Genomic DNA, 20,178 nt, shown 5'->3' on the forward strand with positions numbered 1-20,178 from the left:
ATAGTGCTACTGAAGTCTACTGGAGTTGACAGATGCTGCTCCAGAAGGTTAATAAGATGAAGAAAGCTCTTCCAGCTGGACCGTAAGAGGGATTATGTCTGAGCAGCAGATAAAAAGATTATTCCAGAAACAGACACTGCTTTTTTTTAAAACATCGTCACTCTTGTCTTACCACTTCTGTCCCCCAGGCTAGAAGTGTTTGCTTTGGAGGGGTTTGTCCAGCTCTTGCATCCTGAAACCTGTTGCACTCTTCACTTTGTCGTGATTCAAACCAGTCCACAGCTGAAGACATCTGAAAAATAACTAACAAACAAAAAACCAAACATCAAACAAAGAAGAAGGAAGTTACTTGGGGATTTTAGTTCTTAAAAAAACTTCAACTTGACCTCAATATTGTAGTTCCTTGTATGATTTTTTTGAAAACCGTGAATGATCAACAGACAGAATGCATTTGAAAACTGGATTAATATTCTTGGCCATTTGCCTTGTTCTCCAAGTTCAGGGAAGCAGAGGTAAGTTCATATATAAACGGATTATACTAATTTACACTGTGTTGGTTGAAAAGGAATGGAAAGAGCAAGTCATTTTATCACAGAATTTATTTCATTGTTACTTCTCTGGAATTTGGAGTCATGACAATTCTGAAAGAGACACCACAGTTTGTGAGACTGTTGTAAAGTTGAAAAGAGAAAGATTGACAACATTTCTTGAGTATGTTCCCTTTGTTTTACCTGCATATGTTCTGTTGTGAAAAAATATACTTAATTTCAAAAACAATTATATGGAAGGGCTAAAATAACTGACAGAGCATCTAGGAAAGTGCTGACATTGCTAGAGGTTATCCGTTATCCTTGAAACAAAGAGAAAGTAGTAAAATATATTTTTGTATTTATTTGTCAGTTTTAGAAAGTTCAGAAACTAAAATGCACAAATTCTTTAGGAAGAAAATGTACTCACAAATAAACAAGAAACTGTTCTGTACAGAACAGAACAAGCAGGAAAACGTAGACATTACAATAGGAAAATAAAAAGGATGCATCTGCTAACATAAGTACATCTTAGGGAAAGATAAAACAGAAAGGAAACACCCTATAATCACAGTAACAGGACAGAATATTCTCCTTTTGTGATACATAGTATGATTTTTTAAACACATTTTGATAAACAGATCTCAATGAAAGTAAGATGAAGTATTGATTTGTAAAATTATTTCCAAGTAAACAGAAATATAGACAACTTTGGTGTACTTAGTAAAACAGGTAATTACTACACCTTTTCAAAACATCAAAAAGTTCAAAGCAATTTTAAAGTTTCTTCAACAACAGAAAGGAAAAGTTCATGGTGAGATTTTTCCCTGTTCAGTTCACATTCAATATATTTAGAAGTCTGGGGAAAGTTTTCTTACTAACTTTTCCGCTTTTACACTTTGCCATTTCCTTAATCAAATTAAAAGCCAACATCACAACTGCTTTGTACTTTGCTCAAGTGAATCAAAGTTTTATTTCCACGAAATCTTTTTTACATAATATATTCTTGTCCTTTCAAATATAACAACTAATTGCAATGGCAGCTGTATAACAAAGCTTATATATTTACATGTGTATATAGATAGATAGACTTCTAATTTTTTAATTATTGATGGCTTTATAGAGAAAAAAAAAATTCTAACATATTGGAAAAATGCTTTCCAAATAGTTTTTAAAATTCAACTTGATATGAACAAACATATAGTAATTACTTCTTATTGTCATTTAGTTATGCCATATTTAATATCTCTAAATTGTGTTGTTATCTCAAATATATGCATACAAATTTCAAAGGATTTAATAAGTATTAAGTCTTAGGAATCTCCTTTACCAGAGCAGAGTTGCATCCAGAACTGATATTTTGTGACTTAGAATTAGGGTCAGGTACTTCAGGAAAACATTTTTGAAAATATGCAGACTCTCCCAGAGATGTGAATACTTATTTTAATCACTCATCAATTATCCTAGCATAGAGGATTAGGGCTATTCCATTTTGAAGTATATTTCAACTCCAAGAAACTAGAAAATAAAAGATTAAGATATAGTATACTTCCGTCTTAACAAAAAATAACAATAAATATAAAATCTCCAAATACTTATAGGGTTGGTTGTTATTTTCATCATGAAAGAAAGTATCTGAAATTCAAGTTCCGATATTTCAAGGTAAATAAAAATGGAATTTGCTTAGAAATGTCTGTTGATCCTTTTTGCCCTACTCCTATTTCAGGAGTCATCCACCTTAATGCTAATTGGAGGAATACCTCCAATTCCACAGCTAACAATCAGGAAACTGGAGGGAGCAACATAAAGCCTTCAGAGATGGGGTGTTTATCTTTGGTCATGGCTAGTGCCAAAATCCAGGATATGACCTCAGGACTTGAACTCAGATCTTTGCCCCTGTCCTAATGCAAACTGTCACTAATTATAGGAAGAGAAAGTGAGGGGAATAAAATTTGTGTGATGGTAAAAACTATACAAGAAAAATAGGACAGTAGTTATTAACTACTGAACTTGTAAACACTGAGCAGTCAGACCAACCAGCAAAATTTAGGGAAGCTCTAAACTCCCCAAACTATGCATTGATTCTGAGTAAATCCTAGAACTTGATACTGAGAATGTAAAGGAGACAGAACATGAATGGCTGCTTAGTGTTAGTTTTTAATCAACAAGCAAATATTCTCCGTCTACTCAGTCATTCTCCAGGACACAAAAGATTTCTGTATGGGCTTTGAAATCATTTTAATTCATTCTGACTTACTCCTTCCCTCTCAACTGTTCTAATTCAACAACAGCCATTACAGATCTTCATTACTATAATTGCCCTTGAAAAAAGGGTTAAGCAATTCCCTGCCAAACACAGTGCAAGTAAAAGAGCATATAAGGCTTCAAAGAAAGAAAGAAAAGAGAAGACATCAGCTTTCTGCACTGGTATTCTCTACATTCACACGTAATGTATGGATTACCAAGTTAAAGATTGCTGTCCTGGCTATGCTTATAAACAGATGAGAAGTAAAACATTAAAAATATATGTATTGAGAAGTAAAACATTAAAAATATATATATATGGGGGTTATTTAATTCCTATATATTTTTAAAAGAGCCAAAAAGCCTGAATAAAATTACAAAATATTGACATGGAATCTTAAAGATTAATTCTAGATGTCATCACACCCATTAAATACCAATTAGTAAATTATAAGTGACTGAACCATCAGCTGGGTGAGTATTTTTTCACTGACTACAACCGTGGACAAGACAAACATTCTTAATCATAAAATGCTTAGTCACTTTACAAATAATATTTGTAGGTAACAACAAAATAATTTTAGGAGTTGATCTTGATTTTAGAAGTTGGATTTGATGATCCTTATGGGTCACTCAACTCAGGATGTTCTAGGATTCTACTTGGAGTCTTAGCCTGCTAGAAACCCAAATTACAGTTTATGTGAATCTCTATTCCAAAGTTAACTGCGGAGTTAACTGTTAACTGAAGCCTAGTGGCTTTAGTGGTGCACTAGGAGAAATAGACTGCATTCATCAGATGTACAAAACCTATTTCTTCTTGCCAGAAGGAAAAACATGTTTTCCTCTTTACTTTGGTACCTCTGTCCTATTTTATGTCACTTTGGATCAAAGCAAAAGGCATTTACTCCCTCTCTATTATTTTTCTGATTTTATCAGGTACAATATCCTGCATGCTTTATGCAATTTGCCAGTTTTAAAACACATCTGCCACATTGCAGGTGTGTTTATATTCTCTTAGGTAATTTCAGCATGACTTACCACAATATGCAAGCATACAGCCTGACAGAGCAACATCATTATCCTCACGTCACAAGAGCATGACTACCAGAGGTATCACAAAGAAACTCCCCTGTAAGAGGCTCTAGAGTCATTAAGCACGTCAACAGCAGTTTAGCAAACTGAGTCTTAAAGCAGCTGTCTAATCACAAAAACACCTGCATGTGTAGGACCCAGATTCTGTTTAAAAATTAGGAAAACTAGGAGCCTACATAACTGATTGAACTTAGGCCATCGTGCTTGTCTTTTCAGCAGTGAAGTTCTATTGGCTGTAAAATTTCTACTTCAGTGCAGAGCCAAGAATATCTGCTTGTTTACCTCTCTGAATCTTTCACTAGCTTTCTCAGGCATTATCCAATCATGTATTAACAGTCTTAGGATCCCTGAACCTAAGTTACCTGCAGTGCCAGTTTTAGTAGGCATGCTCCTTTCCTATGTATTAGTCAACACAAAAGTCCCAGATATTTTGGGAAGGAGGCAGTAATGCACTCATCTTTTACTTTATGACTTTGCTATGGCTCTATGGTGACAGTTCCAATCAACTTCTCTTTCCTCTTTCCTTCTCCCTCAAAAGTGGATAAATTTGATCTAGATCAAATAAGGATAAATTTGATCTAGATCAAATAACTGGACAAGTATATCTCCAGCTGTCCTTCCAACCTAACTTGCTCCATGCAGATTGGCACTTAGTGCTTTTCAGCGATTCATCTTGGTTCAGTATTATTGAGACCAAATCACTCTCTGTTAAAATAAGAAGGAATCAACTATCCTAATAGTTGTCATATCTGAGCAGAGCTACTTCAATGTCTATTCAGCACAGTCTTTGACCTGTACCATCGCAACTGCTGAAATCTTTATTTATGTGGCAAAATATTACTGTAATTTGCACTTATGCTGTTTCAGTGAATTCTCAGAGGCTGGTCATACATTTTTAGTATGACTGGTTAGAAAAACAAATAGCAGAGGTGCTCAAATGAGTGTTTTACCACCGAAGATTGGATGCGTTCCTCCAAGAACTAAAATATTTAAAGCACTTTCTTAAATGCTTTGATGGAAACCAAAGCAGATAACTTCAGGCCAAATGTTATTAAGATGGCCAAAGTAACACAGATATGTATATATTTCATACATCAAGATTAAAAGTATTCATTCTTCAATACTGTTTCTAGTCTCAGTGATGCATCTTAGCCTGTTACAGAATCCAAATGATAGCAGTGAAACCTTGGAAGGCATTTGATATTTTTTCTTTGAATCGCAGCAGCACAAGTTAGTAGAGATAAGAATTAACAATGAAGATTCCTCGCCAGAACTTGCACTTATCTGTCTGAAAGTGAAATAATATATTTCTGCTCTAAATGAGATTTATGATGCCAAGGAAAACATGACTTTCAGTTAGGAAAGAAATACATCAGAATCATGTTTTGATTCTAAAGGTTTTAACATGTTCAGTATTTGTGGATGGTATGGGCTGCATTTACAGCAAAAGTGAATTCATTGCTGGTTTGTATATGATAACTCTATTCACAAAAGCAGTCCAATTTTCCCAGTGGCATATTATGTTTTCTGTTCTCATCTGTAAGAGGCAGATAATTCACCAGAATTCCTACATTGTGAGTTGTTTAGTTAAATGATTCAAGGATGCTACCAAATTGTCTACTTAGAGAGGAAGAAATTATTTTGTTGGCTTGTAACAAGACCTAAGATCACATTTCATAAATATTATGTTTCAAATGACCATCTTCTTGGCCTTCTTTCTGATGCTGATTGATTTAACAACTGTGTTTCTCCACCTGGCATACAAAATCACACAGATTTCTGCAAGTAATTGGAAACAACTAGAGGACCATGATGTCTAATTTAGTTTCTCAGCATTAATGACTTGCAGATATGAAATCCTTCTCATTTACTGACAGACATCTAAAGCACCCTGGTTGATGAAAACAAAGATTTTTTGTACCAAAATATAAACCCAGGTTAGTTTAAAGGATTGTGCACAAGAGAGAAAAAAAAGTAATGATAATTATATGTATATATACATATTTACAAAACAAGTGATGCACAAAGGAATTGTTCACCACCTACTGACTGATGCTCAGCCAATCTCAAAGCAATGGCTACCCACCTAGCCAACTCAACCTCAGTTTTCAGTTTTTTCTCATGATGAATGGAATATCCCTTTGGCCAGCATAGGTCATCTGTCCTGGTTCTGTCTCTTTTCAGCTCATTGTGCCCCTCCTTGCTGGTTGGGCAGTATGAGAACCTAAAACATCCTTGGTTCTGTCTAGCTCCACTCAGCAACAACTAGAAACGTCAGTATCTTATCAACATTGTTTTTCTCCCCAAACCAAAACATGGTATTACACCAGACACCAAAAAGAAAATCAGCTGAAACCAGGACATCTGTGAACATGTGCAGGCAGCATTTTGTCGTGTGGAACGCAAGTGAGAGATATAGGGACTGGATTTGTTGTATGTTCAGCAATTCCTTGGCTTGTAAGTGATGCTGAATGTGGTAAGAAACAAGCTACACAGTCAGTACACTGGAGCTTTTGTACTCCTGGGGATAGGACATCAGGTTCATGATACTTAAAGGGAAGGTTTCTAGTGGACATCAGTCAACTAAACAGAGGGTCTTCCAGTCTGGAGACTTGTCCCTGTCCCCCACAGCTCTTTGCCACATCCAGATACCAAGGCTTCATTCTACAGGTAATGTTATTGTGCAGTGACACATAAGAATGACATTCACACAAGACAACATGCCAAATAGCTGACTCACTTTTGTCAATATTAATTTTAAGGAAATAAAATTACTTAATTAAATTACGATACTGTCTGCGTCAACAATAGTTGAAGAATATACTGTATCAAATATAAATACAAGTAAACCATATAGTCTTGTACACATATGTAGGACCTAGGCTGCATTTAATCATAAAGTTGCACCATATTTTAATTTTTCCCTGTTCATCTAAGCCCCTTCAGTCTGATCAGACCATTCCACACAGCAGGGATTGAGACAGTGTGGCATTAAAGGGATATTAAAAGGAAGACAAGGAGAGAACATATCAGAGGCACCTTGTCTGTTACTGGCATGTGCCATTTGAATTTGGGTCCTTGCTACTCCCACGACAGGAGAAAACTGATTCTGAGAGACACAAATATCCTCTGTTGTGCTTTCTGTTCTCCATCTGGTATTTACAGTAATCAGTCCTTTCACAGATCTCAGGATCAACTATGACTAGTCATCCTTGCTTTTTCCATTACTAGTCATCCTTGGTTTTGTTAACTAGATTAATTATCAACATGGGGGTTGCTAACCATTTTAGTCCTGCTGTATATTTGTTAGGTCACATAAACACATTTATGGCATCTTTCTTTAATTCGTCTTCTTTGATAAGCCCTTCTCTTGTTTTATTTCAGTAGTTCCTCTTACATAAGACTTGTCTTTTAATTAATAATTATTTCACATTGAAAGCTATATATCTCATTTATCAATCAAATATTCCTCTCTTTCCTAAGAATATCCATTTATTTTTCAGATTAATCATGTTGTTCACACGTGTCAAATCTTGTGATGATTTTAATGATGAATTATTCAGACTTCAATAGCTTTGTCCTCATATCATCCTGAATTTTGCTGCTAAAACCATGTTACCACATTTAACATTCTTCTCTGGTCAATTGAAACGAAAAGGTTGCTTATGAATTCATGTTTTAGATAAATGTTTCTACACAGAGATTGTCACTGTTGCTAAAACAAATAATCAAGCGAACAAAAACCCAGTGACAAAATCAGAGGCCTCCAAAACTATTACTATTAAGAATTAGGCATGAAAAAATCTGTACAGAAAGTAAATGATTATTTCAAGTTTTTTGAGAAATTATTACTGTTTATCTTCCTGAAAACAAAATCTGAAGAACCAGCAGCACTACCATGAACATTAAAGCACTTTTGATTAGATTCCAATATGATCAAGATTGCTTTATTGTGCTTTGAAAAGTGCTTTATCACGTTTCAAAAAATCATTGCCATATTTGTTTAAATTCAGGAGAAATATCAACTGACATTGATCCTTAGTAAAACTACATCACTTTTTTCCCCAAATAGAGGATTCAGAAAATGGGGATAATTATGCAGACTATTTGATGTGAGCATAAGGAAGGACAGTTGCAGTTCCGTGCAAGGCACCCTGGAGATTAAGCTTAAACAGAGTAAAATATTAACAGACTTTGACAATTATCTACTCTTCTGATCTAAAACCATCAAAAAACCCTAAAAATCTTAGACTTATCTTTTAAAAGTATAACTGAGACAGTCACCAAAGTCAAATTGGGCAGAGTAAACATTAAGTACATTAACTCCATATATTGAAGAAAAGATAATGACAATAGCAAAATATTAGAAATAAAACTTAATCTTTAAGAACAGTAAAACATCTTTGTATTATTTGAAATTCTTTTACACAATTAAATTATGTACCCTGTAAAATTTACACCTTGCCAGTTCACCCAATTACTGTGTTGAACAGCAAAAAGGAAATGGTTCAGTGTTATAATAACACAAACCTTTTATAATTTTGCTCAGCCTAGGACATCGAAAGAAAAGCATTTTGTAAGCTGCAGATGGAGTCATATTATAGTCAAGCACATGGGTGAATCATCTTAGATGAAATTAACTTATTCTTAGGTAAAAATTTACCTATTCAAAATTTCCAAAGACATGGAAGAAAGCACAGCTTGAAGACTTACGAACAAATAATGTTTGCAAAGAGAACCAGTCTTCTTCCATTCATACTTAGTTAATGTTAGGAAATAAGTATTAAAAAATAATTTGGAGAGAGGATAGTTGATGTTTTGATGTTTCTCCAATTCAAATTGAGCTTGAATTTAGCAAAAAAAGTCACTTCTAGAGCTGATGATAATAAAGTTTAATGAAGGAAATTCACTAACTAAAAGATATAAAAGGAATTAAACCTATTAGAGTAAGCATGCTTAAGCAACATATTCCTTACATTAAAAATAAATAAATAAATAAATAAATATAAAAACAGAAGGAAAAGAAAAAGAAAAAAACCTGACACCTACCCTGAGTAGGCCAGCAGAACAGATGCAGATAAAGTATGGTCGCTTTTCGGATGGAAAACCCCAAATAGCAACCCTAATTTGAGAACAGGGAGAGAATTCGAGGTCATTACAGCAATCATTTGTGAAGAATCTCCTTTGTCAGTCTTATGAATAGTATAATTCTTAATTCAAGTTAATGACTAAGGGGCAAATCCTAGGAAAGAAGCAAATCCTCGAAGAAAGGCCTCTGCTCCATGCAAAAGCCATCAAAGAGCTTAATGGAAAAATCCTCTGTCCCAGTTGGTCAGACTATCTGGGCAGCTGGGCTATAGCAGTTAATAGAGCTTGTAACAGGTAATAGACTTACAGCTGGCTTCTTTCCACATAGATTTTTGGTATTTTCTTCAAGAGGATTACAGAGGGCAGCTTTAAGATTTTACTGGCATTGTCTTTTCCTTGATGGTAAATCTATCACTCTCTCCTCATATAACATTAAAATAATTCAGTGTCTCAAATGATCCAGTGTTTGGTCCCATTTAGTTTCTGGTGGACCCCCAGCCATGTTTTCACAGTGCAAGTTCTTTTTATTCCTTATTACTGTAAGGTTCCTTTAAGGAACCTTTACTGATCTGACATTATTGAGGAAAATAATTACTTCAATTGGATTTTATAACACTATATGACTGCATCATCGTTTTCCCTTGTCTTGCAACATTTAGAGACTTCTAGGCCTGCAGGCTGCTGCTTCTGGCATGTTTTGCTAGGCCATAACAATCACATGTGTGTCTTCACTGTGTAAGCATTTACATTAGTAAAAACATTCCTCATAATCAAGCAGTCAACTAATTTCCATCTCAAAGTCTACTTCATAATATATGTGTCATTTTTATGCTTCTTACAGTAAATATTGAATGTTAATTCTGAAGTTAAATATGAACTGAGATATACATACACGTACATATGCAAACTGACAAAGATGGTAGAATTTCTCCCATTCTGTGGTTGGAATGCTATTCTTTTTGCAATAATATGATTTTCTTTTATTTTTCTCTTATCATTTATCTGCCAACTTGTCTTTAAACATTTAAATAACAATGTGGTCAATGTGATTTTAGCTTCCTTAGTTTCTCTTTATTTATATAAGAACATGATAATGTTTGTTAAACACAGCATAACATTTAGTCTTTCTCTACCAAATTGACAATGTTTTACTCTTAATTTTTTGGAGACTATTTCTCCAGCTATTTCTACCACTAACTGATCTCACTCTTTTTCTAATGTAGCTGTTCCGCTTTGCTGGGAATAATTAAAGATCTATTGAGAGCACTCAGGTCACTATCATCAAGTGGCAAAGATGCATAATTGCAGTCTGTTCTGATTAGTATTTCAGTTTTGGTGAGGGATGGAAAGAGCAGTGCACTGTGAAGTGAAAGACTGGAGAAAGATATTTCTGTCCCCAAAGACAATCAAACTCCTGTTTAGCTTTTGAAAGAATGTTTTTCAGTGTCTGGTTCCAAGAGTGGGTGCAAGCCTGAACCCAATGAAGAGAGATGTGCCGAGAAGCCCATAGTGAAGATTAGAATATCAAAAAGCGTACAGCTATTTCTCGTATCTGTTAGCATACAATTCTTTTTATACAGTAAGCTAATAAAGATGTGCTTCACTTTCTCCAGGATCCAAATAGCTATTTATTAGTGTGCTTTACGTTTCATTACAGACTTACACATAAATGAGATACTGTAGCACCAATTGAAGTGCCTAAGTATCTTTTGTGGATCTAACACAAAATCTCTTTTGAAAACAAGATTTAGGGCTTCAGAAACTTTTTGTTTTGTTTGACCTGAAAGTTATATGATGAGCTATAAGTAAATTACTTATCAGGTTTTTCAATCCCGGTTGTCCAATGTGACACTGGACAATTAATCCAGCATATTGACAATAACACAAAGAGCCCATATATTTGCATTCATTTTTTAAACATGATCTTGCATACTACCTATGCAATGTACATTTATGTATATGTTTACTTTTTGTCTTTTTCAGAAATCCCCAATAAAACAAATCGTGGTGAAGCCAAACAACTTGCAGATGCCTCAGGCTCAGACAAAACAGAAAGAACAACGAAGAGGTCCAGAGTGTCAACTATAAGGAGGATATTTGACATGGCAAAACACCGAACAAAGAGATCACCCTTTTTTTCTACTGGTGTGAAAATTTGCCCACAAGAATCAGTGAAGCAGATTTTAGCCAGTCACCAAGCTTACTACAGATTAAGAGGTAAGAATGATAATTGTAGATTGTACTTTTTCCCTGAATTATTGACAAAGACGTTGCAGAATCTTGATCTTTAGCTCTAGACAATGTATTTGATATTTATTTTATGATTAAAAAATACATGTACATCAGTACAGCTCAAGACAAGTAATTACCAGAACAGAATAAAACAATTCACTCAAAAGACTATTATCTCAGTGCAATGCTTTTTAGTATGGCAGAACATGAAGACCAAATCATGCTTGCACTACTGTATGAAGATGTACCACTTCTCTAAAAGTGCAGCAGGTACTATCTTTGCTACTCATTCTATCCCACTCATTCAAGACAGGTGATGAATAGTATGTCGTTTCACAAATACATTATAGAATCTGCAATTTTATTGAAAGTGTGGTTGTGCTGTCACAGTCCTGACACCAAGATAATTGCCAGCAATACCTGCCAAGACTTTAGTCTCATTTAGAGAAATCTAGAAGTTTGGAGGGTTTTTTTCTGTTCTTTTCCAATTTCCTCTCTCTTTTCTTCCCTCTACTTCTTTTCGTCTAATATCTTTAGAGAACTTGTAGAGCTATCTCTTTGGTTTTAGGTCCCTAGAAACCATAGGGAAAATAGCCCTCTGTTTCTGATATTTTTTTCTCTTCCTCCCTTTGTTTTTGTTTTTGTTTTTTAAAAAAAGCAGAATTTGGGGCTGGAACTGGACTTTCCAAAGCTTACTTTAAAACTGAGTCAGCCTTTCAGGGATGCAAGTATCTAAGGCAACATCTTAAATCAGCTCTCATATGATCTTTGAAATCAGCTTCACTTACGCACCTGTTCCTTACTATTTATCTTCAGCCATTCTCAGATCTCCTTCTCAGCTCTTTTTCAGAGAACCATTAGTTCTCCCTAATATGAAATCTATACATGGAGCTGTGAAAATTTTACTCTAGCAGCCACATCCCACTTGCAGCACAGACTAGCTACACTAGTGTCTGTAGCCATTCCTATGGATACAAACATATTCAGAAACTTTTGTGGGATTGAATTCCAAGCCAGTGGGCACTAGGGAGAATTCTGAAACCTATGTCAGAGGCTGATCCTCAAAGGCTTTCTTAAATGCGAATTAATCCTGAAAATCTCTAAAACTCACTGGTCATGTCCCTGATTGATCTGAAAACACGGTCTCATAGGACACACTTGCATCATTAGCCTGAAATCAAGTACTGTGACTGCGACATTCTCCTTTAAAAACTAATGATGTTGCTAGTAACATCTTTTTGGAAAGCAGCACATCAGTTTAGAGTGCAAGATTGAGTTCTGTAAACCTTGTAGTGAAAGCAGGTTTAAAATTACAGATCATCTTTCCCAGCAGAGCATCTTACACTTAGAAACTTCTCTGAGTAGATGTTACTCAGTTCTTCAGCTGGAACATTTACCAAAAAGTACACAAGAGAACAGAACTCTGCAGCTGAACAATTTGTACACACATTCAGGAAAAAGCTACTACTTGGAGAGCTGCGTGTTCTCTATTACAATGTCCTTTGTTAAAACCTCAACAAATCTTTCCTTCAAGGAAAATATCATAAAACCAAGATATCTGTCCTACCAGGGGAGCATGCTAGCATATCTGTTGAGTGTGATAAGTGAAGGAAAAAAAACAGAAGTGAATATTTTGTGATGCAAGCATTATTCTTGAAGCAACACCTGGTAACCACAATACAAGCCTACACAAAAAGATGTATCTGTGTAGCCATGCTGGAGACTACACCATGGAACAGCCTTATCTTCATTTTGTTTTTCAGAGGTCTGTTCTCTGCCTTATACAATTTCTGGAAGACCTTCTCCATCTCTCCAAGGCCCGTAACACATTTAGAAATGTAACAACTTTGTAGATCACATCTATTCTCTAGAGAATGTTACCGCTTCCTTAAGATTTCTTTTTTTTTTTTTTTTTTCAATATTCTAATTACTTTATGCTAAAATTCCTTCAGGAATGAGCACACAACACAAAGCTGCTCAAATATATGTGCTCAAACAGTAACTATTGGATAAACTTCATCAGGTTGAAGACAGACTCTCAAGTGCATGCAAACATGCATGTGTCCATGCCTGAGGCCCCCAGCACAAGAAAGACATGGAAGCATTTGCCCAGAGGAGGACTATAAAGATAATCAGAGTGCTGGAGCATCTCTACTATGAAGAGTGGTTGAGGGAGCTTGGTTTGTTCAGCCTGAAGAAAAGAAGGCTCTGAGGAAACCTCATTGCGACCTTTCAGTACATGAGAGCTTATAAACAGGAAGGAAACTGCCTTCTTACACAGTCTGAGAGTGATAACACAAGGGGGAATGGCTTTAAACTGAAAGAAGAGAGATCTACATTAGAGGTTAGAAGGAAATTCTTCACTCAGAGGGTGGTGAGACACTGGCACAGGCTGCCCAGAGGATCTATAGATGCCCCATCCCTGGAGGCCAAGGCCAAGATGAGTGTGGCTCTGGACAATCTGATCTACAGCCAAGGAGGCCGAAACTTGATGATCTTTCAAGTCCTTTCCAACCTAAGCCATACTATGACTCTATGAAACATGCATGGAATCAGCTAAAAAATCTCTTCATCTGGCCATGTGTCATTTTTATCTAAACCCTGAGAACTGGATTGCTTTTTGACAGATATTTTATGTTTATTCAGCAGTTAATACACATTTTAAAAAAAATTTAAAAAAATGAGAGTTGTGAGAAAAAGATAACAGAATGTAGCCTTAACCTCTGAAAACCTCTTTTTGAAAACCTCTGTTTTCAAAAGACAGCCTGTTGCTTTTTAATAATCTGACCACCTATGCTTCCCATACAGCTGTCCTGTTTGGAGGGCAAGTTGTTCCTGAGTTATTAGTCTGATGTCCTAAGAAAGAAATGTGAAAAAAGCATCCCTACATCAAGTTTGGATAATAACCATTTCTAGCACTAATTGCAGACACTGGTGTATTAGATAATGCAGATAATTATCTCACACTAAGTCAAAGCAGGTGTCAGGTACTGAAAATAAACGTCTCATCTCAAGGTAATGATCTGTGCAAAATAAATTTCTAACATGCTAGAAATTCCCATTCTCTAATAGCATTTAATTTCAAGCAACATTCTGAAGTCTATTTCTTTATCTCAAGTGAGTGAACATTATCCTTTTACAAAGTGAAAATGCAGCTGGCTTTGTTGACTCTTGGGATACCAGAGGAATCCTCAAGTAGCAACAGATGCAGTCACCTATTAATGGGAAGGTAGAGTGACATCTGAGATAAACTGAAATGATTCTACTCAAAACACATTGGTTCTAGCTGCCACCAGGCTATGATGGCTATTTTCAACAACAGTGTTCAAAATGCCTGCAGAAGTGATCATTTCTACAGGTGATCAGGGACACCAGTCAGTGATTTTAAACATTACCTAGGTACAGACAGGATTGGTTTGAGGCTTAGCCGTGTGCTGTGCAAAGTTAAGTGAAATCCTAACCTTTTGGGTTTGGGGATAGGCAAGTTTATGAACAGGGATCCAAAGAATATTACTGTATCCAAACAGACAGTAGCTGTCTGGAGGAGAGACCAGTTTATCTTTCAGAATCTTTTGAATTTATAAATGGTTTCAACTTACAGCAAGGATGAGGCTTCAGCAAGATGTTGGTAAACACACACTCCAAAGTGTAGTCCCACCTGGTCCTCTCTTTGCCCCTTATGGAGTACTGTGTCCGGGTCTGTACAGTACAAGAAAGACAGAGTGTGTTAGAGAGGGTCCAGAGGAGAGCTACTAAGATGATCAGGGAGCTGGAGAACTTCCCCTATGAAAACAGGCTGAGGGAGCTGGGCTTGTTCAGCCTGGAGAAAAATGGCTGCAGGGTGACCTCACTGCAGCCTTTCAGTACCTAAAGAGAGCCTACAAACAGGAGGGGAATCAGCTCTTTGAAAAGGTTGATAACAGCAGGACAAGGGAAATGGTTTTAAGTTGAAGGAGGGAAGATTTAGATTGGATGTCAGTGGGAAGTTCTTTACAATGAGAGTGGTAAGGTGCTGGAACAGGATGCCCCATCCAAAACCAGGTTGTTTGTTGTTGAACTTGTTGTTCAAGGCCAGGTTGGACTGGGCCCTGGGCAGCCTGGTCTAGAATTAAATGTAGAAATTGGTGGCCCTGCATGTGGCAGGTGGGTTGGAGCTTCATGATCCTCGGGGTCCCTTTCAACCCATTCTGTGATCCTCTGCCTCTCAAAAACTCACTTCTGTGGAGATACTTAGAACCTCCTTGGTAAGAAAAGTAAGGAAAATAGACCCTATGAAGTATTTCTGAGCAGATTTTTTATATCTAAGCTACTGGTGCTTTCTCCCCTTCCTTTCTTACTCATGCATGTCGCAGACCTCACTCAAAATTTTAAGAGAGCAAGTTCTTTGCAGCAAGAACATATCTTTTATAAGTTTTACTTACAATGCCTGACAAAGTTCTGACTTCTAGAAAACAGCTTTAAAAAAGGCAACAATCAAGACCAAGGCCAAATATACGTAGTAGATTTATAACATGTGAGTAATGTTCCAACGGAATAATTACAGAATCAGCCTCCTCTATTAGGCTTTACATACTCTCATGTAATTAAATCAGTTAGCATCCAATAACTCCTTTAGAGCCATGAATACCATCTTTTCCAAACCTCTTCCATTGTTACATTTTCTTTGTGTTCACTTTCATTTCTCCAGATGATGCAGAACGTTACTGTTCTCACAGCCACAATCCCTGGTAACATCCTTTGAGGTAGCCTGGCATTTAACTGGACTATTAACCACCACAGAAGAGATTTTTGATACTGAATATGAGCGTATAATGTTGTGTAGAAAGAAAGGAAGTGGAGTTCTTTCCAAAGGAATTTTACCTATACTGAGTAATTCAGATTTTCCAGAGGTGCTTAAAGAAACATAAAGCATGTATATGCTACAGAAAGCCTTTATCACTTATGCCAAAAAGGCTGTCTGCATCGGAAATTTAGAATATAAGCAAATCATTCCAGCATGCTGCATGAAAAAAAAAAAAAAAAAAGATAATTTAACACTTTCTTACATATATGAGCAATATTAAGATCTTATATATTTTCACTTCAACCTGTTCTAAGCCTAGTTGTGTACGAAACCACTGTATATGCTTAAAATTTCTATTATTCCAGTATGAAGACTGATAGATATTATTAATCTACTTCCTTGTTTGCTGGAACTTCCAGTGCGTGTATCTTTGAGGTGAACAAAGTGTGCTTTGTGTTTGCCCTGTATTCATGCTGATAATATTGGACCAAATTAATCTGTTTTTTAAAATAAGGAAAATAACAGTCCTTAACTGAGAGAAAATGAATCCCTCAGCAACAGGGCAAATGACTGACAACTTAGAAATACTTAAAAGACCTAGAAATATCAAGAAGATGGACTTATTTACTAATCACAGTAAAACGCGTAAATCCCAAATCACATTAAAAAGACTTTCAGCTTTACTTTTTGGTACAAAACATCCATCCCTAGCCCCTTTCTTCTTACTCAGTCTGCCAGGAAGCTGTGTGGGAAGCCTTTCGTATTTTTCTGGATCGGATTCCCGATACTTCTGAATATCAGAACTGGGTTACTGCCTGCCAGAGGGAAACCTTCTGCATATTCGACATTGGCAAAAACTTCAGCAATTCCCAAGAGCACTTGGAAATAATCCAACGGGTAAGGATTACTGACATTTATTTAAAAATGGAGGGAGACTTCCCCACCTGCTTATAGAAGGGCAAAGTATTGCTCAGGTAGAGGAGGGGGCATGTACTAGAAGAAAGTAGTAAAAGGACAGTAAACAAAGGAGCTAGCAGGCTTTTTCTCGATTATAGGATACACCCACCAGTAAAATGCTGTTTTTCTTAATCTTTCCACAGCGAGTAAAACATAGAACCTTCCAGGAAAGGTAAGTAGCACAAGCAAAATCTCAGCACTTAATGTTACTGCTGTTCTTGAAAAAGATGCATTGATGTGTGGATGTGAGCATATATATGGATAGCACTGTGTTGTATTTAGTGAGTGCTGTGAGAGATGTGTGTGCTCCATGTTACAGAACACAGTAATTACATCACAAATAAGGCAGGAGAATACCCGCATTGTCTGTTCAACTTAGATCTAAATCAAAGACTATCTTCTTAGGCTACTACAAGCACAAATCCATGTCAAAGCCACAGCCTTACATTAGAATAACATTCATGGGCAACATGACAAAAGATTGCACACAGTTCCTACAGTTTTTAAAAGGAAAGTCAGGGAGCTGAAAAAAGTGTATGTGGGAGGCTACATGATAAATGGTTAAAAAATTCCGTTCTTTCACTTTATCTTTTGTCTGTATTTTTACATGGCATGCTATTTACTCTGATATATTGGAAGAGGATAATGCTCCTGGCAATCATTGCAAGTCAGAGATGGCAGGATTAAAGTTGCAACATTGAATTTTCTCTCATATAAATATACCATAGTACAGATGAAAAATATCGTTGTCCACAGTTTCTGATGAATGTATTATTTTGCCCTCAAATAGTCTTAGATTTTCAGAGATAGCAAACAATATTTTCCATTCATACATTGTACTGTCTCAAGAATACAGAGTTCTTATGTATCTTTACTTATTATAACATGGGAGCTTTGAGTATTCTTCTTTCTATTAAATGTATTTTCAATAATGTAGGACTTAATTAAACTTTGCTGGAAGTCCAAAGGGAGATCTTCTCACTCAGTGTAGTGCAAACAGCAGCAGGAAGGCAGTGAGTGAAGTGACTTATTTCAGAGTTCTTATGCTCAGTATAAACAGCACGGTTTTCTCCAGGCACAATTCAGAAGATGAGGTAAAATCTATGAAATTACTCAGATTTTAGCTGGAAAAGCAGGTAGCTGTGATTATGCATTGTTGAACTTCATTTTTACTATTAGGTAGTTTGGGGAGAAGTTCTGTATTTCTGTAAGATATCACATAGAGAGATAAGTCTCAAGTTATTTGACATTATGAAAACAACATAAAATTTATTTCTCACCATACAGGATTACCAGAGAATGTGGTAAATTCAGAGCTGTCCATGCTGTTTTATTTATGCTATTCAACACCTAGGCTGGTCCTGTGTCAAAATGCAGCCCTGCCATCTTTTCTGTCTATTCTACAAGCTTCTTGCTGCCGCAGTTAATGTCATACCACACATTTGCAGAGCCGTAGTTTTTTCCATTCCATTTCCAGTTTTCACATACATTCCACTTGTATATTCTACTTTAATGATAGCCATTTCTATACAAATGTTAAGGAATTCTATTTATCATTGTCAGTTTCCATGATGGGGCTTTTCACTTTCATGCTCTTTTTATATTTTTTTCCCACTCTACTTACAACCCAAAACAAATTAAATTCTTCACCTCAGCTTACATGAAAGAAAAATCTCAGCGAGTGACTTAAAACATTCTTATCTATGAAACTGTTTCTAAAAGGTACAAAATAACAAATATTGTTTAAGAGTAGAAACTATTCTACAGCCTTAACAGCAGAAATCTTTAATGCATCTACAATAAAGTGTACCTGTTGTATGTGAGCATACATACTACTTTGCTGACTACAAAAAACAATCCTGCAAGGTAGAAAATCCATACTCATCATATACTTGAGTTTTCAGCCATCTACCCCAGGGATCATGGGAGACATTAACTGACAGATATTATATCCACATCCAAATCTAAATATTTTTACAATTATAATAATCTTAACCTAGGAATCTGATTTGAAACTATATTAGTTAGTAGTAGTTTGATGATATTCTAGTGTAGGCTAATAGCAGAACAAAAGGTCCTCCCATCTTCTTCTCATAGCAAATCATGAAATGTCCTTGAAAACATGGTATTTTCATTCACTCAAATATTTTAAGGCCAGAGAACTCACAAAACTATCCTGATAGTATGAGATATAGCAAAGGGAATAATCTGTTTGTTTAGATAATTCACAATGTCTTGTTCACTCTTCTGCCAGTGGTCAACTATTCAGTGACTTAGAGAAGAATCAGCACTGTATTCACCTGTGTGATCCTTCTTTCTGACTGCTCAGGAAAATATCACTATGAAAGCTCGTGAGCAGACTCACAGGACTGGGAGGAGAAATATAATCTGATCAGTACTTTTGTTCATTGAAAGAGCAAATATGAGATAGAAGAAGAGGAAAGTAGGCAAGCATTTCTATAAACTGCTGAATATAAAGCATCCCTGTTTAACCACATCATCAAATATTTCACTGCAAATAACTTCATTAATTTAACTACATCTAACACAGATGTCATTTCTACATTTTGTAACACCTTCACATTTGCTTGTAAGCATGCTGATAATTAAATCATTCATTTCTATCTGATTGATAGGAAAGATGAAATAACCACAGACAAAACAGGTGGCAAAAAGCTGGAAGACATTCCTTCTGTTTCTACAGGTAAAGTCAAATCTGCTTGCTCTGTACCTGTCCATCAAATAGAATTGCTAAAACCAGTGATCTTAGTAGGCTGTAACTGAACAAATGCTGTAGAAGCACAGCAAGTTCAGTCAAGTACAACAAAAGCAGCTTAGCAAAATAGTATGTAATAAGCAGTTCTTGTTTCTTCTACAGCGTGTCTGCTATTCAAATGTAGCATTTTTTATCATATATTTATTTTCATATATTCATTTTCAATGTCTTTAAATGCATCTTATAAACTATATTTTGCTAGTTTCATGTATAGTGAATGAAGCATATTTTTCTTCAGTTTTAAAGTATCATTTAGAGCATTCGCTGCTGCATTTTTTTTTGGCCAAAATAATCAAACAGAAGAAAATTAATATTATTTCTGACAGAAAGTCACAGTGAAGCCAAGACATTACATTGAGTAATTGCTTAATTTAGACATACCAACACTGCTGCATACCAGAATTCTTTAAAATGATAGAAATATATGTAATTATAAAAATGTGTAAAAATATGAGCATTTGGCTCAAGGAGGAAACATC

General features: G+C 35.8%; 1 protein-coding gene across 1 annotated transcript in view; it reads left to right on the plus strand.

Annotated features, from left to right (window-relative positions):
- Nucleotides 1-445: 445 nt before the first annotated feature.
- Nucleotides 446-20,178, plus strand: part of IMPG1 (interphotoreceptor matrix proteoglycan 1) — a gene marked incomplete at both ends in the record, with an annotated part of 48,227 nt that continues 28,494 nt past the window's right edge. Inside the window, 5 exons of the mRNA XM_079532649.1 lie at nt 446-512; nt 10,935-11,168; nt 16,697-16,863; nt 17,067-17,095; nt 19,560-19,627. Of these exons, the coding sequence (XP_079388775.1) occupies nt 446-512; nt 10,935-11,168; nt 16,697-16,863; nt 17,067-17,095; nt 19,560-19,627 (565 nt within the window). The remainder of the gene's footprint in view (nt 513-10,934; nt 11,169-16,696; nt 16,864-17,066; nt 17,096-19,559; nt 19,628-20,178) is intronic.

This window comes from Tetrao urogallus (assembly GCF_951394365.1).
Source record: "Tetrao urogallus genome assembly, chromosome: 2".
In the NCBI taxonomy this organism is placed as follows: domain Eukaryota; kingdom Metazoa; phylum Chordata; class Aves; order Galliformes; family Phasianidae; genus Tetrao; species Tetrao urogallus.